Genomic DNA, 21,123 nt, shown 5'->3' on the forward strand with positions numbered 1-21,123 from the left:
TTAATGCCGCCGATTTCAATCAAATTTAGGCCATTATATTCAACCACCGGTGCTTTCAGAACTCTGATCCGCTTCAACGTCCGAATATCTCAACCAGTTCCTTGGTCTGTTATTTGATTCTGCTGAACCGTCGCCTTTTTGGTGAGTACCTGATTCTCTTAACAACTGCGCGTCTGCTGCCAATCGACCATCAATTCGACGAGTTATTCATTCTCCTTAGGCGAGTTTTTTTGAAAGCGTACCTCAGTTGCGCTCTCAACCAGAAACAAACTTTTTCCTAATCGTAAAATCTTCATTAGAGACAGGATGCTAGAACGAGCGTAAATTATTTACGCTCTTTTACGCTGCACTCAGACCGGTTGCACTACTCAAAATGTTAAATTGAGACAGAATTAAAAATGGACCAAAAATATCAACATAGGTTTCAAAAAAGGACTTTCTAATGTGGCTCGCTTGTTTTGCTACCTGGTAAATCAACTCTTTCCTCATTATCGAAATCTTTTTTTCCAATATTGGACGTCAATTGTTCGCCGCTTTTTTGAAGCGATGCCATTTTTTATTGGAAACTTTAAGTTTTTGCGACGATGATTGCGTTGTCTGTTGACTATGCGCTTTTTATCCTTTTTTGAAATCTTTTCTGTATCATGAATCTCTCTGCATTGGGCAATGAAAGCTTGACTCAAATTCATCGCTCTGAAGACTTTTCATTTTCTAAAATCATGGAAATACGTTTACGACGGTAAAAATTGATATAAAATTTTCCGTTTAGGCCGAGGAGAAAAATTGATTTTAGGCAAGAACTTTTCGATACCCATTTTTCAATTACCTTTTTCTGGTAACCTCAGTAGTATAGCCGTTCTGCTATTGAACGACTTTGAAAAGGTTGAAAGTCTAACAAAAAGTGACCACTTACGAGGTTCGCTTAGTACATAATTAATCAGTGATTAACATATTATTGCAACTGAAAACGTCAGATTGACTATTTTGCAGTTGCTTTGTGTTTTCTTACCTCAATTGATTATCTAAATTTAGTTTCTGTGTGATATGTTGTCTAATAAGTTCCATTATCATCTTCCATCAATTCACTAATGCTGTAAAACTTAATATCTGATACCAAAAGTCCTCAATTTCATGCACTGAAACTAGAGTAAGTTCAAAGTATTAAATACATGCATTCCATCCGCGACATGCGACAAAAACTTCAATAAGGGAAGCGTTTGCAGGTGGGTTATCAAGTGCAATAATATTTTCCAATTCATTAGTATCTGACGCTAAATTTTTACAAGACGTTTCTAAGGCCTCGTCAGCTGCTGTTTCTATTAATTCAAACTGACCGTAAAAACTATCATAACCGAAAAAATCAGTTTCACTTTCATCTGAGGTATCACTAAAAAACCTTTCTCTTTAATTTAAAGCAGAACAAACTTCACTATTAGAAAGCTGTATTCGTTTCGGAATAGCACGCTGTTGAGGTTGCGCAATCTCCAGTTTTATTAATTTTCTTCTTTTTGCATGGCTCTGGCGAAGGAGGACAAAGGTTACTATGAAGGGTTAGTACTTTCAATTAGCAACTCGTAGTTTACCTGCAGTTTGCTGCTTTCAATAGTACTCGAAAATCCACTCAGAACAGGATTGCATGTACCTTTCTCAATTTTTGTCATCAGACAAATTCCAAGTGGACTAAACGAGAAAGCCGACGGATAAGAAACAATACGCAATTCGCATTTTTCTAAACACATTATACTGACCGTCAGGAAAGTTTTTCAGTACTTTTGATTCGCTGGTGACATCTGCAGAGAATCAACATCACATCATTTTTGTATCCTCTGATTTTTTCTGTACCCACGTGCGTCTCAACCAACAGTTTGTCAACATACGCGAAACACTGCCAACTTACTTTGACTTACTCTTTTCTCAAGGCTTGCGTTTGTTTTCATCTTGAAAATTTTTTCATGATGTTATTAAAATTATTGTCATATTAAACTCTGATCCCAAAAATGGAAAACAAAAACCCAGAGTGAACAGTTCTTTTTACGTTCAAAAGTTCACTGATTACCTGCGGATGCCCATCTTTCATGGAAACCAATTTGTTTGCAGCGTCTCTTGCTCCTCGAAACACTTGCGTCACTGCCTTTGAATTCAAAAACCATGGAGAAAGGTTTGTAGGAATTTCTCTGACAAGTACCTCAGTTTGTTGCCAACAAAACTACTTCTTTTTCAATTCAATTTATTTCTTAGTTGTTCGACTATTAAATTAACCTTTGAAAAAACTCGGCGTCTTCAGATACCCTACGTCGACAAAATTGCCTGAAATGTCGTTTTCCGGGAAGCCAAAAAATAGTTTTTTTCCTCCAAATTCAGTATCTTGCGCACTAAGAACCGACCCACTTCTGGGTTGTTATCAGGATCATCACTGTACTCCTGTAAATTGAATCTTTTCCAAATAACCTGTTTTTTTGTTTGGATTCACAGTCAGTTTTTGAACATTTTTGATGTTCTTAATGCGAGACAGTGCGTGCCATTAAAACAAAAAAGAAAAATTTGAGAAATTGCTTGCAACGCTTTTGTTAGTTTTACTCATTTAAGAAAAGGAAAGCTAGAAAAACTTCACTTCAAAATCCAAGGTGAAATTTTTAAAAGATCACTTGATTTTGAATGTTTCGCGTGCTGAAGAGCAGTATGTTGTGTAAAGAAAAAAGGGTTTTACTGTTTTGCACCCCCGTGACACTCAGTATTAGGTAGAGACGCATAGGCATTTTTAATCACTTGGTCATCAGATTCTTCCCCTCTGTTGCCTAGAAAATCAGTCATACATGCAGTTCAAATCAAATCCTCTGAAATTTTGTAAAAAAATGTCTTTGGAAGGGATAAAATGGCATTTAAAAACAACGAAAACATTAGGCAGCGTCAATATTAAATTCGAACCTCAGAAAATACAAAAATTTCAAAATTCGAACCTCAAAAAATACAAATTTTTCAAATAACGGAGATAAGCGAGATTGCATGGTCTACAAAGATTATCGGTCTTTTCTCAATCTGCCAGACCGAGTTGGTGGTAGTTTTTTAAATGAACTTTGGTTGCGTTGTATCTTCTTTAAGTACTGGGAAGTGACTCAGGATGATACTCAAGGCTTCTTGTTGACTCTCATGAGTCATTCTCCTTACTTCTATCGACATCTTCCCTCATGTTCAACTCGATTTGATTAACCAGTTTTAGATGATATCTATATCTTGACTCCGAGTATCTCAAACCCAATATTGCCGTCACCGCTTTTCTGAACAAATCCGTTCTCTCCTGGTCTGCTTTTTCGCTAGACATTGCAGCTCTTCGTGGATCAATAACGTACTTTTTGAGTATCTCCGGCTGAAAATATTCAAGTGTAGCGACCTCGCTTGCATTTGTCAGAGTCCTTAATGCCGCCGATTTCAATCAAATTTAGGCCATTATATTCAACCACCGGTGCTTTCAGAACTCTGATCCGCTTCAACGTCCGAATATCTCAACCAGTTCCTTGGTCTGTTATTTGATTCTGCTGAACCGTCGCCTTTTTGGTGAGTACCTGATTCTCTTAACAACTGCGCGTCTGCTGCCAATCGACCATCAATTCGACGAGTTATTCTCCTTAGGCGAGTTTTTTTTTGAAAGCATACCTCAATTGCGCTCTCAACCAGAAACAAACTTTTTCCTAATCGTAAAAGCTTAATTAGACACGAGATGCTAGAACGAGCTTAAATTATTTACGCTCTTTTACGCTACACTCAGACCGGTTGCACTATTCAAATTTTCAAATTGAGACAGACTTAAAAAAAAACAAAAATATGAACATAATTTTCAAAAAAGGACTTTCTAATGTCGCTCGCTTGTTTTGCCCCCAGTTCAATTTCAATCAATTCTTTTTCCTAATTATCAAAATCTTTGTTTCCAATATTGAACTTAATCAGAATCGTTAAGTGTTCGCCGCTTTTTTTAAGCATTGCCATTTTGCTTGTAAGTTTTTGCGACGATGGTTGCGTTGTCTGTTGACTATGCGCTTTTGATCCCTTATTTGAAAGCTTTTTCTGTATCTTGAATCTCTCTGCATTGCTCAATGAAATCTTGACTCAAAGTCATCGCTCTGAAGACTTTTCATTTTCTTAAATCATGCAAATACGTTTACGGCGGTAAAAATTGATATAAAATTTTCTGTTTAGGCCCAGGAGGAAAATTGATTTTAGGCAAAAACTTTTTGATACCCATTTTTCAATTGCCTCTTTCTGATAATCTCAGTAGAAGTGGCGTTCTGCTATTGAACGACTTTAAAAAGATTGAAAGTCCAACAAAAAGTGACCATTTACGAGGTTCGCTTAGTACATAATTGATCAGTGATTAATATTATTGCAACGGAAAACGTCTGATAGACTATTTTGCAGTTGCCATACCTCAATTGATTACCTAAATTTAGTTTCTGTGTGATATGTTGTCTAATAAGTTTTCAAGAAAATGGAGTCAAAGAAAAGTCTCATTCCAGGAGGAAAATTCCAAATAAAACAATATATCTTAAACTGGAAGGCACTAGAAGCTTTTGTATAACGGTTTTAGTGCTTATCAACCTATTCACATTAGATGCGAGCATAATTAACTGTTCAAATCATAATTGAAGAATTGTTTCTTGAAACGAGTAATTGAAATACGTTATCGACGGTAAAGTTGATATAAAAATTTCCGGTTAGGCCCAGGAGAAAGATTGATTTTAGGCAAAACATTTTGGACAAACATTTTTCAGTTTACTCTGAAATAACCTCAGTAGGAGAGCCGCTTTGCTAGAGAACGACTTTCAAAATATTAAAAGTCTAACAAAAATTACCATTTACGAGGTTCGCCAGTACATATTTAATCAGTGATAAACATATTTTTGCTACGGAAAACGTTATATTGACTATTTTGCAGTTGCTATGTGTTTTTTTTACCTCAAATGACTATCTGAAGTTAGTTTCTGTGTTACATGTTTCCTAATAAGGTTTCAAAATGAAAGGAGTAACAAAAAAGTCTCTTTCAATGAGGAAAATTTCAAGTAAAGCACAATATATCAAACGGGAAGGCACGGGAGGAAGGCTTTTGTTTGAAATTTTAAGGGCTTGCCAATCTATTCTTATCTAATGCGGACAGAATGAACCGTTAAAACCATCGTCGATTTTTTTTATTGAAATGAGTTATTGAAATACGTTATCGACGGTAAACAATATCAAAAGGTTGAAGGCACTGGAAGCTTATGAATGACTTTTTTTATAGTACTTACCAACCTATTCCCAGTTTTTGTCGACAAAATGAACCAATGGTTAGTTTTGTATTATTTTCCAGAGATTTATAAATTTTTATGAATAATCCATTATCCAAAATTTATAAATTTTTTAAAATTATTATCAAAAGGCTTCATATTTAGGTTTCAAGTAAAATGTCGTACAGCTTTAGCGTGAATTTAAGACAAACTTTTAAAAACATTAAAAAACAGTTCGATTAAAAATTTATAAATTTTGCATTATTTTCTGGAAGTTTATAATTAATCCATTAATTTCAAAAATTTTTATAAATTTTTATAAATTTTCCATTAATTTTCGATTAGGGTGGTCCGAATAAAGTTATAGTTTTGCAGTATGATAAAGCCAGCTTTGGAAATTTAAGTTATATTCACACAATGGGTTTGAAATGGAAAGTGTTGTCGCTTTAATTGATTTGCGGATTACATTCAGAATTACCCTCAGTATATTTACGTATGAACCTATGCTGAAAAATCCTGAATGCTTGTTTCAGAGCAGAAATGAGGATATTCAACCTTTCTCTTTATCAGCCAAACTGAGTGAATGTGAGCAAACACCAATGAAGGCACTGACCACGTTGAACTTGACTCGTATAAATTAGTTTGATAACTGCTGCTGTGCTGCCATATGCTTGAAATGTCCTGACATGTGCTCGCGTCGATTTATCTTGCCAACTTTGCTCAGGTATGTGAGAGTAATGACTGATTCAGGTATTTCTATAGAAGGAATTTCTGAAGTAAGTCTCGCGCTAACCGCAAGCCTGACCTATTCTCCGACCCAAATTGCTTGTACCCGTTTTTAGTACATCCTAGATCAATGATTATCTTATTTAGGTTAATTGAGCCGAAATTTAAATTCCAAATTTAATATTTGAGATTTCGTGTTTTATATGCTCATATTACTTTTTTTTATTGTGCGGTAGTTAAAACGTAGTTACAATATTTCATTTCAATTAGTTTGTGATTGAAGCGTCCAGCATTTTTTCTTTGTCTATATACTCCTCTCACCGTGTGGCTGAGTGCAATGGAAAAAGGTCCGTTGATTTTTGACTCCTCTCTTTTTGTGCGAGATAAAATCTAGCTTTTGTGACTCCCGTCTTATTGGGAGAGAGAACTAATTTTCGGGAGTGATAGTGCCTCTCATTGGTCGACTGATTTATCAGAAGGCTCCCTTCATTTGTCTGAGCAAGATGATCATTCGTCTTTATCATTTGCATAGAACTTTGATTTTCGATGCGATTGCTAAAATTCACACTGAAGTGAGGTTCCTAAGTTTTAGGTTGGGTCAGTTGTGAAGCAGCTTAACGGCTTGGCTTCTCGACCATGTCCGTATGGTTGCTTTCTTTTGTTGGGTCACCGCCCGCAATGAATTATACCAAGGGTGAGCTACCCGGCATGAGGTGTTGCCTAGTATAATACCTAGCCAGTTGTTGTCATGTAAGTTGAAAAACTATGAAATAGGACGTAACTGCCTTAATTGGTCCAAGTCTTATTTAAATGACCGATTACAACGTTTAAAACTAAATAACGTGTCATTTGATTGGGAGGAAATCATTTGTGGTGTTCCACAAGGCTCAATAATAGGTCCTCCACTGTTTATTATATAAGTAAACGACATGCCTCTAGTTTGTTGTAGACATTTAGAAGCTATACTTTTTGCACATTATGCAAATATTACCGCAAAAGGAGTGCAATGCGCTGATATCAAGGAAAATATTTAAAAAGTTACCGACTGGCGAAATTTCAATAAATTAGTTGTGAATGTGTCAATTCAATTGAATATACGATCTAATATTAAGACAATCGAATCGGCCCGATTATTCGCTCTCAACTCAGCATTCATCGAAATTAAACCCATATGTAAATACCTAGGTGTTAGCATTGACTCGAATTTGTCTTTCACTAGTCACACACAATCAGTGTGGGAAAAAAGTGAGCTAGCAGTCCGGTCTCGTGTTCGTAGGGTTCAATAATTTGCTTACTACGAAGCTTGCATCAATCCTTTATTCAATACTTGTTGATGCATGCAGCAGTTATTCGTCACAACTACCCTTCTTCACCCTGCAAAAAGATCTTGATGTTCATGAAGTTCTGAAGGAAAGCCAATAAATTTGAAGATTTTATTATGAAGCATTCAATTCTTTCAGCGTATGAATTACATCTTTTTAAACTATTAAGATTTGTTTTGAACAGCTTTGAATGAAATTCACATTGAAGTTTTTTTTAATGACATATTTTCTTATCACAATTCAGAAATTCATAATCAGAATCAAATCAGAAATTCATAATCAGAGGTTATCAGAATCAGATCTAATATCTCAACCAAGCTGTAAAAAGAAACTTGAGAGCTTAGCAATAAAATTACGAGCCAGTAAATTGTACAATAGGTCAAAAACGAAATTCCGTCTAATAGGGATCTAAACTCAGCCCAAAAAGTAACAGACTTCTGCCATCACCTCTAAATTTCTTACGTTGTCTGTAACAATGAACTATCTACATTCGCATTAGTAACCTCGCGTTTGTAACTTGTATAAACAGGAACTCTTATCAGCTTGCATCGGTCAACGTGAATTAATTTGCAAAGTATTTTTTTAAAGGAACAAATTTGTTAATCTTCCTACTGTTCGCAAGACTGGTAAGAAGTCAGCGTACAGGAGTGAGCATGCGAGTGCACGGCAGACTGCTGTAGTGAATGGGCCAAATTGGTCTGAACATGGACAGTTGCAGCTAGAGTTGAATATGGAGCAGAGTGTAAAGAAAGGAGTCCCTATTCCAAATGTTAGTCCTATCAATCTAATCGTATGTATGTTTAAGATTTCAGTGGTTCTCGTGCAAAATTAACTTTCTCTGGAATATAATTTACTTAACCCACCGTATGCTTCCTTGTGTATAGTTATGTGGAAAAGTATTTCTCAAAATTTTTAAATTATTGGGAAAATCGTGCTAATCTTTGGGTAATAATTGAATAATTTATTCTGTATAACTACCTTTTTTCGAAAGATCGTGAAGATTTTAATTGGTAACGACGTTAGATGTCAGGAAAACATGAATTTCCAATTTTACTCGGTGATTAATTCCATGGTCAATAATAATAGCAAGTTTATGGAATTACTTGACAACGGTGCACCTGATAATACCCACTTAATTGAGAGGTCAAGCTCAGCTTAAAATTGGCGCTCACTAATTGATGACTCAATTTGTGAGCGCCCATGTTAAGCTTCACATCTCAATTAAGTGGTATTATCATGTGAACCATTGTCAAATTCTTGTGCAAATTGTTTTCTGCGATTCGAGATCATCGTCAATTTATTCCACTTTCGAAGGATTCTCATTAGTTGAGTTTTAGATCACAGAAGACCTGGCCTGTTGGCACAGTGTGCTCGGCCGAAGAGTAGTAAACGAAGACAGAGTGAGTGTGAACACTCTCGAAGACAACTGTCTCTACTTCGCGGTGTTCGACGGACATGGGTCTTCAGATGCAGCTGACTTCATGCACGGCAAGATCCCTTCACACTTGGAGTCCTGGTTAAAATACAGCCACAATATACAAGTGTGTCTAAAGCAGACTTTTGTGGATGTGAACAATCTCTACAGCAGGAGTATCTGGTCATCAATGGTCGAGAGTAAAGATGAACAGATCCTTGAGAAACGTAAGTTAGCTTATAGGGTAGAGTTGATCTTTAAGATAAACGATGCTGCGTAAATACTTGGATTTTTATTGAAGGATGGGGAAATGCAAACTAGTATTTCGGCATTAAGTTGATTTAGAGGCAAGGCAGAATAGTGATATACGCTTGTTTGTTCATATGAGCTTTGGGAAAAGAAATTCGCTGTTAAGAAAAAGTATTATTCCTTGTGAGGTGGCACTTTACCACAAAAAAGGGTAACTGGTTTGTACAAGTGTTGCAATCTCCTTTCACCACCACCTCTTAGATCAGGTATATTGGAAGTTAAGATATGTAAACATATGATTTGTAAACTAAGATATGGAAGCTAAGATATGTAAACATATAATATGTAAACTAAGATATGGAAGCTAAGATATGTAAACATAAGATATGTAAATTTAAGATATGTAAGTGAAGACATTGGAATTGGAAGTTAAGATATGTAAACATAAGATATGTAAACTTAGGTATGTAAAGTTAAGATATGTAAACATAAGATATGTAAAGTTAAGATATGTAAACATAAGATATGTAAAGTTAAGATATGTAAAGATATTGGAAGTCAAGATATATTGGAAGTAAGATATGTAAACGTTTAACTCGACCTGTAGGACTCCGATCGGGAACTACGGCAGTAGTGGCGGTACTGCGCAACAGTCAAGAACTGGTAGTGGCATCGGTGGGCGATTCATCAGCTATTCTGTGCAGGAGTGGAGTGGCATATCCTCTAAATACTCACCACATACCATCTATGCAGGCGGAACAAGACAGGATACAGGCACGAGGGGGATTCATAGCATCCAACAGTATAGGTTCGACCGCATAATCCTTTCCAGAGTCTAAATATTGACCGTTTTAAAGAGTATATTATTCGAAACAATTATTAACCCTGTATGCACAAGCTACATACTGTAAAATAATTTTCAACCTTTTAATTAACAGGCACTGCAGAATGAATCTATTATCAAACTGAATTGTCAACCCGGCTGGATTAGATGGAAAGTTTGTTGCATATCAAGTTGATGGATAAAATTTGTACTGGGTTTTCCTCGTATTTTATCGAATGACCGGCTCGACAAAGTGCTTCATTTTTTGCTCACCATTGAATAAAAATCTAACTGAAGATTACTTTTAGTATACCAGGAAGGTTTTGTTTCAAAGGTTGATTAACAACAATCTGTTTTGAATTTATTGATATTAAAAAAAACTAACAACTGGTGTTTTAACAAGAAGTCTACCTGCTCTCATGGTGTTCACTCTAGAAACGGTACACCATATCTGTAAAAAAAAGCGGAAAAATGTTTTGGATGCATTGTGGAGACAAGCGGGAACAGAAAATAGCATCGCTTGATCAATTCTTTTGTTTTGTCGGGCGTTATCTGCATTAGTTGAAAAAGACGCGAGCCGTTATTTGAAGTAGTAATAGTAAGGCAGACGATGATGATCAATTTAATCTCTGCAATGTTTGGTCTGAGGGACGAAACCCATATTAGTCGTTTCGTGAGCGATTGAAAAGAACACATTGAATGCCCATTAAGTTTTTAACAGAAACAATTTAGGTCAAGCAAAAACGCAGAATTTAGCTTAATCAAGTACTACTATGAAAAACTTAGCTTTTCCGTGATGCCTTTCCGGGAGGCGCATTATTCAGTCTTGTTTAAATAAATGAAAGAAAACCATTTTTATGATGCTTCTTAAGAACTAATATTCTGTAATCCTTTTCGATTGTTTTCAAAAAGCTTATGTTAAGCAGTTCATTATGAAAGATTGAGCCAATATTTTTTATAGTTTTCTAGTACAGTTTAGTTTGTTTTTTTGATTTTCTGTATTTTATGGTTCGCTGGCTGTAGCGGAGAGTAGATATTGTTAAGTGTAGTTTTTGGAAAACTATAAGTTGGCTTCTGGTAAATTTCATAAAATAATGTAGCAGTTTGTATAAGAAAAACATTACCAGATTTTTTTGTTTTTGCTGTTTCAAATCAGAACTGCTGTATTTTTGCGATTGAAGCACGTCTTTACAGCCCATCTTACCTTTTTCTCAAACATAATGGAGAATCTGTTTTTCGAGCTTGCAAATAAATGGTCATCAATGGTCGAGAGTAAAGATGAATAGATCCTTGAGAAACGGTAGTTAGCTTATAGGGTAGAGACGATCTTCAAGATAAATGGTGCTGCGTAAATACTTATTATTTTTGAAGGATGTGGAAATGCGAACTAGTATTTTGGCATTCAGTTGATTTAGAGGCAAGGCAGAATAGTGATATACGCTTTTTTGTTCATATAAACTTGGGGAAAAGAAATTCGTTGAATGTGTTGTTCCTTCTGAGGTGGAACTTACCACAACAGATGTAACTGTTTTTTTACAAGTGTTGCAATCCTCTTTTCACCACCACCTCTTAGATCAGGTATATTGGAAATTAAGATATGTCAACATAAGATATGCAAAATAAGATATGTAAAGTTAAGATATGTAAGTGAAGATATTTGAATTGCAAGTTGAGATATTTAAACATAAAATATGTAAACTAAGATATGTAAAGATTTTAGAAGTTAAGATTTTTTGGAAGTAAGATATTTAAACTTTAAACTCGACCTGTAGGACTCCGATCGAGAACTACTGCAGTAGTGGTGGTACTTCGCAATAGTCAAGAACTGGTTGTGGCCTCGTTGGGCGATTCTTCTGCTATTCTGAGCACGAGTGGAGTAGCATATGTTCTAAATACTCACCATATACCAGCTTTGCTGGCGGAACAAGACAGGATACAGGCACGAGGGGGATTCTTATCATCCAACAGTATTGGTTCGACCGCATAATCAATTCCAGTCTAAATATTGACGCTTTTAAAGAGTATATTATCCGAAACAATGTTTACCCTGTATGCACAAGCTACATACTGGTAAAATAATTTTCAAGTTTTTATTTAACACGCACCGACACATCAAAGCATTGGATGCATTGTGGAAACAAGCGGGAACAGAAAATAGCATTGCTGGCTCAATTCTTTTGTTTTGTCGGACGTTATCTGCATTAGTTGAAAAAGACGCGAGCCGTTATTTGAAGTAGTAATAGTAAGGCAGACGATGATGATCAATTTAATCTCTGCAATGTTTGGTCTGAGGGACGAAACCCATGTTAGTCGTGTCATGAGCGATTGAAAAGAACACCTTGAATTACCATTAAGTTTTTAACAGAAACAATATTAATATGCAGTGTAGGTCAAGCAAAAACGCAGAAATTAGTTTTATCAAGTAGTACTATGAAAAACTTAGCTTTTCCGTGATGCCTTTCCGGGAGGCGCATTGTTCAGGTCTTGATTAAATAAATGAAAGAAAACCATGTTTATGATGCTTTTTAAGAACTAATATTCTGTGATCCTTTTCGATTGTTTTCAAAAAAAGCTTATGTTAAGCAGTTCGTTATGAATGATTGAGCCAATATTCTTTATAGTTTTCTAGTACAGTTTAGCTGCTTTTATGGTTTTCTGTATTTTATGGTTCACTGGCTATAGCGGAGAGTAGATATTGTTAAGTGTAGTTTTTGGAAAACTGTAAGTTAGTTTCTGGTAAGTTTCTTAAAATAATGTAGCAGTTTGTACAAGAAAAACATTACCAGGAGAATTTTTTGTTTTTGCTGTTTCAAATCAGAACTGCTGTATTTTTGCGATTGAAGCACATCTTTACAGCCCATCTTACCTTTTTCTCAAACATAATGGAGAATCTGTTTTTCGAGCTAATGTAAGTGAAGACATTGGAATTGGAAGTTAAGGTATGTCAACATAAGATATGTAAAATAAGATATGTAAAGTTAAGATATGTAAGTGAAGATATTTGAATTGCAATTTGAGATGTTTAAACATAAAATATGTAAACTAAGATATGCAAAGAATTTAGAAGTTAAGATATTTTGGAAGTAAGATATTTAAATTTCAAATTCGACCTGTTTGACTCCGATCGGGAACTACGGCAGTAGTGGGGGTACTTCGCAATAGTCAAGAACTAGTTGTGGCCTCGTTGGGCAATTATTCTGCTATTCTGTGCAGGAGTGGAGTAGTATATCCTCTTAATACTCACCATATACCAGCTTTGCTGGCGGAACAAGACAGGATACAGGCACGAGGGGGATTCATAGCATCCAACAGTATAGGTTCGACCGCATAATCCTTTCCAGAGTCTAAATTTTGACCGTTTTAAAGAGTATATTATCCGAAACAACGTTTACCCTGTATGCACAAGCTACATACTGTAAAATATTTTTCAAGTTTTTATTTAACACGCACTGACAAATCAATCTATTATCAAACAAAATTGTCAAGCCGGCTTGATTAGATAGAAACTTTGTTGCATATCAAGTTGATGGATAAAATTTCTACTGGATTTTCCTCGTAATTTACTGAATGACCGGCTCGACAATGGGCTTCTTTTTTTGCTCACCATTGAATAAAAATCTAACTGAAGATTACTTTTAGTATACCAGGAAGGTTTTTTAAAGGTTGATTAACAACACTCTGTATTGAATTTTTTGATATTAAAAAAAGACTAACAATTGGTTTTTTAAAAAGGAATCTATCTGCTCTCATGGCGTTCACTGTAGAAACGATACACCATATCTGTAAAAAAGCGGGAAAATTTTTTGGATGCATTGTGGAGACAAGCGGGAACAGAAAATAGCATTGCTGGCTCAATTCTTTTGTTTTGTCGGACGTTATCTGCATTAGTTGAAAAAGACGCGAGCCGTTATTTGAAGTAGTAATAGTAAGGCCGACGATGATGATCAATTTAATCTCTGCAATGTTTGGTCTGAGGGACGAAACCCATATTATTCGTGTCGTGAGCGATTGAAAAGAACACATTGAATTCCCATTAAGTTTTTAACAGAAACAATTTTAATAGGCAGTGTAGGTCAAGCAAAATTGCAGAATTTAGCTTAATCAAGTAGAACTATGAAAAACTTAGCTTTTCCGTGATGCCTTTCCGGGAGGCGGTTTATTCAGTCTTGTTTAAATAAATGTAAGAAAACCATTTTTATGATGCTTCTTAAGAATTAATATTCTGTAATCTTTTTCGATTGTTTTCAAAAAAAAGCTTATGTTAAGCAGTTCATTATGAAGGATTGAGCCAATATCCTTTATAAGTTTCTAGTACAGGTTAGTTTGTTTTATGATTTTCGGTGTTTTATGGTTCGCTGGCTACAGCGGAGAGTAGATATTGTTAAGTGTAGTTTTTGTAAAACTGTAAAATGCTTTTTGGTAAGTTTCATAAAATAATGTAGCAGTTTGTACAAGAAGAACATTATCAGAAGAATTTTTTTGTTTTTGCTCTTTCAAATCAGAAGTGCTGTATTTTTGCGATTGAAGCACGTCTTTACAGCCCATCTTTCTTATTTCTCAAACGTAATGGAGAATCTGTTTTTCGAGCTCGCAAATAAAAGGCCTGCAATTAAAAGCATATAGTAGTGTAATTGATTTACCACTAAGGCAATCAGATTTAGTTGTCTTGTTTGCTCACGGAACAGTTCAGATATACGTTTTAATGTGTTCGTAACCGCAGCCATTTTCATAATATGCCTGTCAATGCTTTTTGAAAAGTAGAGTGGAATTGGAGATACACAAAGATTTTTTTCTAAGTTTACATTTGCTATTTCATAATTACCAATCAACAATTTGTTTTTTTTTCGTTTCATCTAATTTTGATTTTTTAAGAATGTAATAAATTCCATGCGTGAATAATTGAGTGCTAGACAGTGCCTTTCGTAGTTTTCAGAAATCTTCTTCAAGGATTGTTCAAGACTGTGCGTTGGTCTGTAGTGTATGCAAGAGTATAGTATCCTCGGCGCATTGAATTCTTTTTTGCATTTAGAAGGCACCTGTTGATTCAACTTAATATCAAGGTTAAAAAGAATTGGTACCAAATTTTTACCCTGTAGAGCTTCCTGATATTGAATTGGTTTCGACATGATTCACTGTTTCTTGGCCTGTATGATAATCAAGTATTGATTAAGTTTGTTGCTTTTGGAGAGGCTTGAATCTTGTGCACAAGGATCTTGCGATTTATCAAATCGAAAGCTCTAGCTAAATCTAGTACAGCTACATCGATGATATTTTTGGTGTATGTGGTCTTTTAGTTCTGGTACTGTAAGCAAGTCGTTCATTTGTTGAGACCTTGATGCTCAAACCAAATTCAGCATGAGAAATCAATCAAGCTTTCCAATATATTCTAACTTTTGCTCACAAAGCACACACGCTCAAAGACTTGCGATTAAACGTGTGATGAAACAGTGGCTTTTTAAATTCATCAGTCTAAACATTGGTTAAAATCAATTTAATTGGCTGCGTTAAAAAGACGAAACTGTCTTTAAGAGTGCATGACGGTATATCTGAGGGACCTGACGGCTTGTTTGAGCTGATTTTCTTCACAGTCAGTATGAATTCGTTCGTGTTTACTAGTCAGAAATCAAAGTGTTTTGATGTTCTATGAAATGTGGAGGAAAACTGCAAAAAATTTTGAGAAACTGGGCTATTTTGTAGTTGTCAGTAGTGATATCATCTTCTCACTCAAAAAGTTTTTGAGACAGAAGATATTTGTGAGAATTTTATGGAGTTTATTTTGTCTTTCATGATATTCCATTTTTCTTTTTTTTACTCTGCTTTTTTAAATACTCTCTTAAATTCGTTTTTTAGTTTAGTTGTGATTTTTCCGGCCTCAAGAAGACCGTTTATAGAGGGGGCATGATAGCAAGTAACATTAGTTGAAATTTTCGTAAAGACGCGATATATGTGTGCAGAAATGTGAAAAGAAAAACGTGTCTGTTTTTGATTTTTCAGGGTGATATGAGACATTCACAAGCAGTGGAGGAAAATTTTTATAGGATAGAGTGAGCTCAATTTAAGAATTTCCGAAGTGTTTGCTCATTTTTGTAAAACCATTGCAATTTTATTAGCTAAAAATTTTGGTTATTAGTAGCATTGCTCCGCCACCTTAGATTTTGCATACATATGGTCACATCTGAAGCAAGAAATGACAATTGCCATCTACACATCGTATATTAATATCATCTTGATTGGTTAACCATGATTCCGTAAAGGCAAATAGATTAGTGCTTGAGCATTATGTAAGCATTTTTTGTTGTTCCGTTGTGTGGACTAAACTTCCGCAATTTAGATGAAAAAAGCATAATGGATCTTTTTTTAGTTTTTGGAGAACGCTTTCATGACCATTACGTTTTGATAACCAATTCGTTTCTGACGTTTTTTTTTAATTCCTGAGAACCATCATAAGAGTCATGCAATACTTGGCATCCAGAGCAGCAGACAGTCTTCGATCTTATAGGAGGCCTCAACCAAAATTAGCTTTCACCAGAGGAGAGGATGCGCAATCAGGAATTCGTTTGTTCTACTCTTTTGTGACTTTACAATACACCGTTGTTTAGTAGTTTGTTACAACTATTCATTTAAATTCGCTTTCTTAAATTCACTCTTAGCGTTTCAAATCACTCAAGATGAAAACGTTTTGTATGTAAGCTATGCTTGTTTGTCTGTTTCCAGGCCAGCTACTGGTTAATGCCCGACTGTCCATGACTCGTAGTTTGGGGGATTTACAACTTCACTTCAACGGAGTCACTGCAACTCCATCCACCAAGTCCATTGAGGTCAGTGAACAAAAATGAAGCGTAATGTGTCGGCAATGGTTTTTTCGCATGATTTTAAAATTTCAGCAAATTGTTTCCGTACAGTAAATGTATATTATTATCACGAAAATGATGCATCGATATCTCAAATCTATTGGCAGTTAAATTTTAACCTATTAAGTTTGTATGCCCTTTTCTGGTCTTAGAAGCTGTTCTAATATTATTCTGGTCTTAGATTATTAATAGCCGCCCTCATCTTCTCAGCCGGCTATTATAGCGCTCCTATTTTTTTTTTTACAATTCAAAGAATTTGAATTGTATTGGGGCGCTGTCTTTTTTTTTTTTAAGATCTGTTCACACATTTTCATGATTTTTGAAGTCAAATTGGAGTAGTGATTTTGGTCACGCCGAAACAGGAAGTGGAGCGAAAAAGCGAGTGGTTTTGCGGCGTGAAATTTTTTCGCTCTAAATTTAAAGTAGAGTGAGAAAACGGGGTTTGAACAAAAATTCGCTTTCTCGCTAGTGTTTTTTTGTTCACATGCGGCAATTTCACTTTGATTTTTTACAGTTTTTTCGGTTTTTTTGATCGGATTTTTTTCTAAATGGTTTCCCAATCCATTCATAGTCCGTTCTTGGTCTAGTTTTCTGTTTAGTCAATGAAAATTCTTTGAATTGTACGTCAGGACTTGTCCTGCTATGTTTTTTACTTCGTCGAATAAAAAAATGTTTCGCTTTACCTCATTTTGCCGCCTTTTCAACATTTTGCGTGAAATCTTTTTGACTTCTCTAGGCTAGTTTCTCTCTTCTCTCATTCTGCTAAAAGTGATTTTAAACATCAGTTGCTCAGCAAAGCAATTCAAAATGAACAGAGTCAGTAGAAAAAATTGAAGTCAGAAATAGAAACGGGATAAACCCATAAAGCCCAATTTTAGATGCCCGCTATTTGAACGTCGTTCCTATAAGTATTAGTTACCTCTCTCTAATGCTTATTGTTATTGATAGTAGCCCCTGTAGCCTCTCTCTAAGAAACAGAAGTATAATCAAATACGAAATGCCATCAAAATAAATCGGACTTAAAAAAATGTGTTTGTACAAAAATCTCTGTTTTCAATATCTTCTGTTATTTCAATCCCAATCATGCTTATTGGAATCAACGGCGGCTATTTTCCGGCAATCTGCCGGGTATGTTTCTGTTTCTATATACTGTTCTTAGATTGTACTGTTCTTTTTACAGTGTGGTGTGTTAAAGCAAAATTTTACTTAACATAGCAAAGTTATCCCCAAAGTTTTCAGGTACCAGTTTTACCTGAAAACTACATTAAATGATCTTGAAACAACTTTCGCGTCGTCCGTCATACATGAAAATGACATTCATTTTTCAGATTAAACACCACAAAGACCAATTTCTGCTGCTGGTGACAGATGGCATATCACAAGTGCTCTCAGAACAGGAAATGGCTAACATAGTCCTCAGTTGTTCACACCCTCAGCACGCCTGTAATCTGCTCACGGAAATTGCTCTTCAATACGGATCGGACGACAACTCCACTGCCCTAGTAGTTCCTTTAGGAGCGTGGGGAAAAAGTGACGCTTCCTTGAAAAGTAGTAGTAAATTATCCAAAACTCACTGGGTTAATGTTGGCGGTTTCTTAAATAGAAGAGACTAATTTGAGATTCCCTCGTGATATATGGTGCTTTATTCTCGAATTATTTTGTGCAGTTGCGTGTAGTTAGATTAGCTTAATAATTTAATTTTTTCATTTTTAGTTCTTTATAGCGTTCCCGAGAGCATTTGCTCCTTTCCACATCTTAGCGTTTGCTGTTAGATCACTTCCCCCATCAATGGTCATATTTGGTTCAAAACCCGATCGTGTGGAAGCAAATTTTCATCAGCCAGAGTGTTTTTTTTTGGCTTACCTAATCAACTTCTCTGTAGTCTCTTTTAAGTTAGCGTAAGTAGTCTGCTTTGAATTATTAATGTTGGCTCTCTCCCATTCTCTCTCCCATTCTTTGTCATTCCGTTTTTAAGATACTTTATTTGATTGAAAAACATTTTTTATGAATTCCTTTTTGCCATGCTAAGCGCTTGTGTCAATTGAGCGTCAGCAAATATTAAGTGACTATTGTATTAAAAATTGTCAAGATCTATTTGGCAAGCATTTAATGGTGCAGACAGTCTACTAGAACTACGCTTTTGTTCTCAAAACTTATCGTTCTTGTTCTCAAAACTTGAGACTTTTCGTTCTCAAAACGGGATAAACAGGTAGCAATTTTAGGCAAGCACCTGCCACTGAATCTTGCCAGATAACCAACCGCTAATCACCTGACGATCACATTTTGAGACGCACTTTTCTTTTTCTTGTGAAACTTGGATTCTCTCTGGATTTCATCAGCTTTACATTCGGGATTCTGCTGTTACCATAAATTATCATCTCAATTTTGGTCGGTGGGAAAGACCACTAGTGTAGGGAATCAAGAATGAAAGTTTTTCTCGAAATTTAATTACAATCTGGAGTATACTTTAAAGTAAAATGTCGGGTGAGATGTCTCGAATTTTTTCCAGTCTGATGAACTATTTTTTGTTTGGAAAATTTATCATATATGAGAAAAAGTATCTTGTGGTGAATAATTTACACAAATTTTTGCGGGAATGAGCCGATCAGGAAAATGACCGGTTGAAATCGGAATTTCTGTTTGCAAAGTGTTTCTTCAGTTGTTAATCTGGCGTCAAAACTGAACTTTTACGTCGTAAAACTAGGAGTTGCCTACTTACTTCTGCTATTCGTTCAGTAAACGAGATTTTCATCGAAATGTTAATCACTCTACTTTCAAATAATGTGAAAACCTACCCCCTCAGCAGTTCCAAGAACTGTTTGCGCAGTAAATGTTTGGTAAGCAGAAAATGCGAATAATATAAATTTCAGTATCTAAATCTGAGCTTTTACAAACAGCATGTTTGACACGAAATCTAAGCTGTTAATGAAATATGCAGCATTTCAACGTACTGCACAATGTTCGCATACTTCTCTTTATGGGTTATGTAAAAAAAAGACGGTCGGATTACTCGTTCTTGTAGTGCATGCATTCCCATTTCTCAGAAATAGCGCTTACATGTAACGGCAATATTTTTACAGGAGCGAACTACACACATAGAAAATAAATTTTCCAGGTCAGTCACAATGAAGGTGTCAGGAATATTAGCCGACGTAAACATTAGTCGAAAAAATTAAAAAGTGGGAAAAGTGGAACTAATTGCTCAGATTATTGCTATGATCAAACATTAGTCGGACGCGCAATTATCCTGCTAGCTGTTATTGATCAAACTATAGTCTTAAACTTAGTGAGAATTAGAAAAAAAGGTCTAACGTACCAGATTAGAACGACAAAAGCAAATTGATTTTGATCAGAGATTTTATATAAATGAATCGTCAAGAAATGGTGCTTAGAATCAATATTCGGTTCAAATTGGTGGATCTAGATAACTAATTTTGGAGTGAGATTATTTGATGTAAAATCTTCCCAGCATGCAATGAATGATTATGATACCACCGGAAATGTGAACGAAATCTTAGAAAAGTGTAAAGGCATATCATCTATGGTACCCCCTGCGACTGATTTCTGGGAAATTTGCAGAAGCAAACCATATTGTGTAACCCTTGCGACCCCCACTGTAAATCATGGTGCTAAGAATAGTTTTGTATCTTGACTTTCTCGTAATGATAATGGGTATATATACAGCTGATTTTTGAGCATTTTTTCATCCCCAAAATCAAATCACCACCTTGAGCTAATAATCAGATCTCTCCTGTAAATCTCTAAATTCTACTGTAAAATATCATTCTTGATATTCTCTCATTTGAGAAACTAATTTTTCTACTTAGTTAAAAACGCTTTTTATTCCGCTTGCGAAAACCCATAACCAACCAGGTTATGGGCCCAGCAATTTTCTAAGTCATAAAACTAATTTCCAAAGCAAAACTAATTTGTTGTTGGCAGTCATAATCCTTTTCTGCTTACTCGCCTTTTCTTTTCACAACTGTTTTGCCTGCTCAAACTACGATGGATCAACAGACAGTGAAGCTGCTGATCTACACAGGAAAGGCACAGGATTTTCCAATCTGGAGCACAAGATTTGTGGCAATAATGCAGACGAAGGGACTCTACAAATCACTACTTGGGACAGAGGAGCAACCCAATGAGCCTGCACCACTAGCAAATGGGGCGAGCAATGATGAAAAGAAGAACCACAAGGTGCTAAAGGATGCATATGAGAAGGAAGTTGCAGACATCAAGGAGAAACAGAACAATGTGTGGTGCCATCTGGCACTGAATATAGATGCAACAACCCTCATGCTGATGAGACATGACTGTGTGGGAGATGATGGCATCGGAGATGGAGCAAAGGCTTAGAAGCTTTTGCAAGAGAGATTTCAGAGTGTGGAGACGCCGATAGTGGTGACTTTGGTGGCACAGCTTGCTCGATTGTAGCTCGAGGATGCTAAGGATTTGGATAGTTTCTTCATCAGAGGACAGGAGT

At 35.7% G+C, this 21,123-nt stretch overlaps 1 protein-coding gene across 1 annotated transcript; it reads left to right on the forward strand.

The window, feature by feature from the left end:
- Positions 1–5,788: 5,788 nt before the first annotated feature.
- On the forward strand, positions 5,789–18,352 carry LOC142337659 (protein phosphatase Mn(2+)-dependent 1K-like). The gene is made up of 6 exons (XM_075387066.1): positions 5,789–5,979; positions 7,892–8,072; positions 8,641–8,944; positions 9,574–9,774; positions 16,504–16,607; positions 17,969–18,352. Exons 1-6 carry the CDS (start codon positions 5,942–5,944, stop codon positions 18,251–18,253), a joined length of 1,113 nt encoding a protein of 370 aa, XP_075243181.1. The 5' UTR covers positions 5,789–5,941; the 3' UTR covers positions 18,254–18,352.
- The last annotated feature ends 2,771 nt before the right edge of the window (positions 18,353–21,123 follow it).

This window comes from Convolutriloba macropyga, chromosome 4, assembly GCF_964194025.1.
Source record: "Convolutriloba macropyga chromosome 4, txConMacr16.3, whole genome shotgun sequence".
NCBI lineage: Eukaryota > Metazoa > Xenacoelomorpha > Acoela > Convolutidae > Convolutriloba > Convolutriloba macropyga.

What these genes read in the sequence shown, in the direction of transcription:
- LOC142337659 (XM_075387066.1), top strand. Translation starts at nt 5,942, where the DNA reads ATGTGCTCGCGTCGATTTATCTTGCCAACTTTGCTCAG. An exon ending in ATCTTGCCAACTTTGCTCAG is followed by an intron (nt 5,980 to 7,891) that starts GTATGTGAGAGT and finishes ATTTTTTTAAAG; the next exon opens with GAACAAATTTGTTAATCTTC. An exon ending in CATAGCATCCAACAGTATAG is followed by an intron (nt 9,775 to 16,503) that starts GTTCGACCGCAT and finishes GTCTGTTTCCAG; the next exon opens with GCCAGCTACTGGTTAATGCC.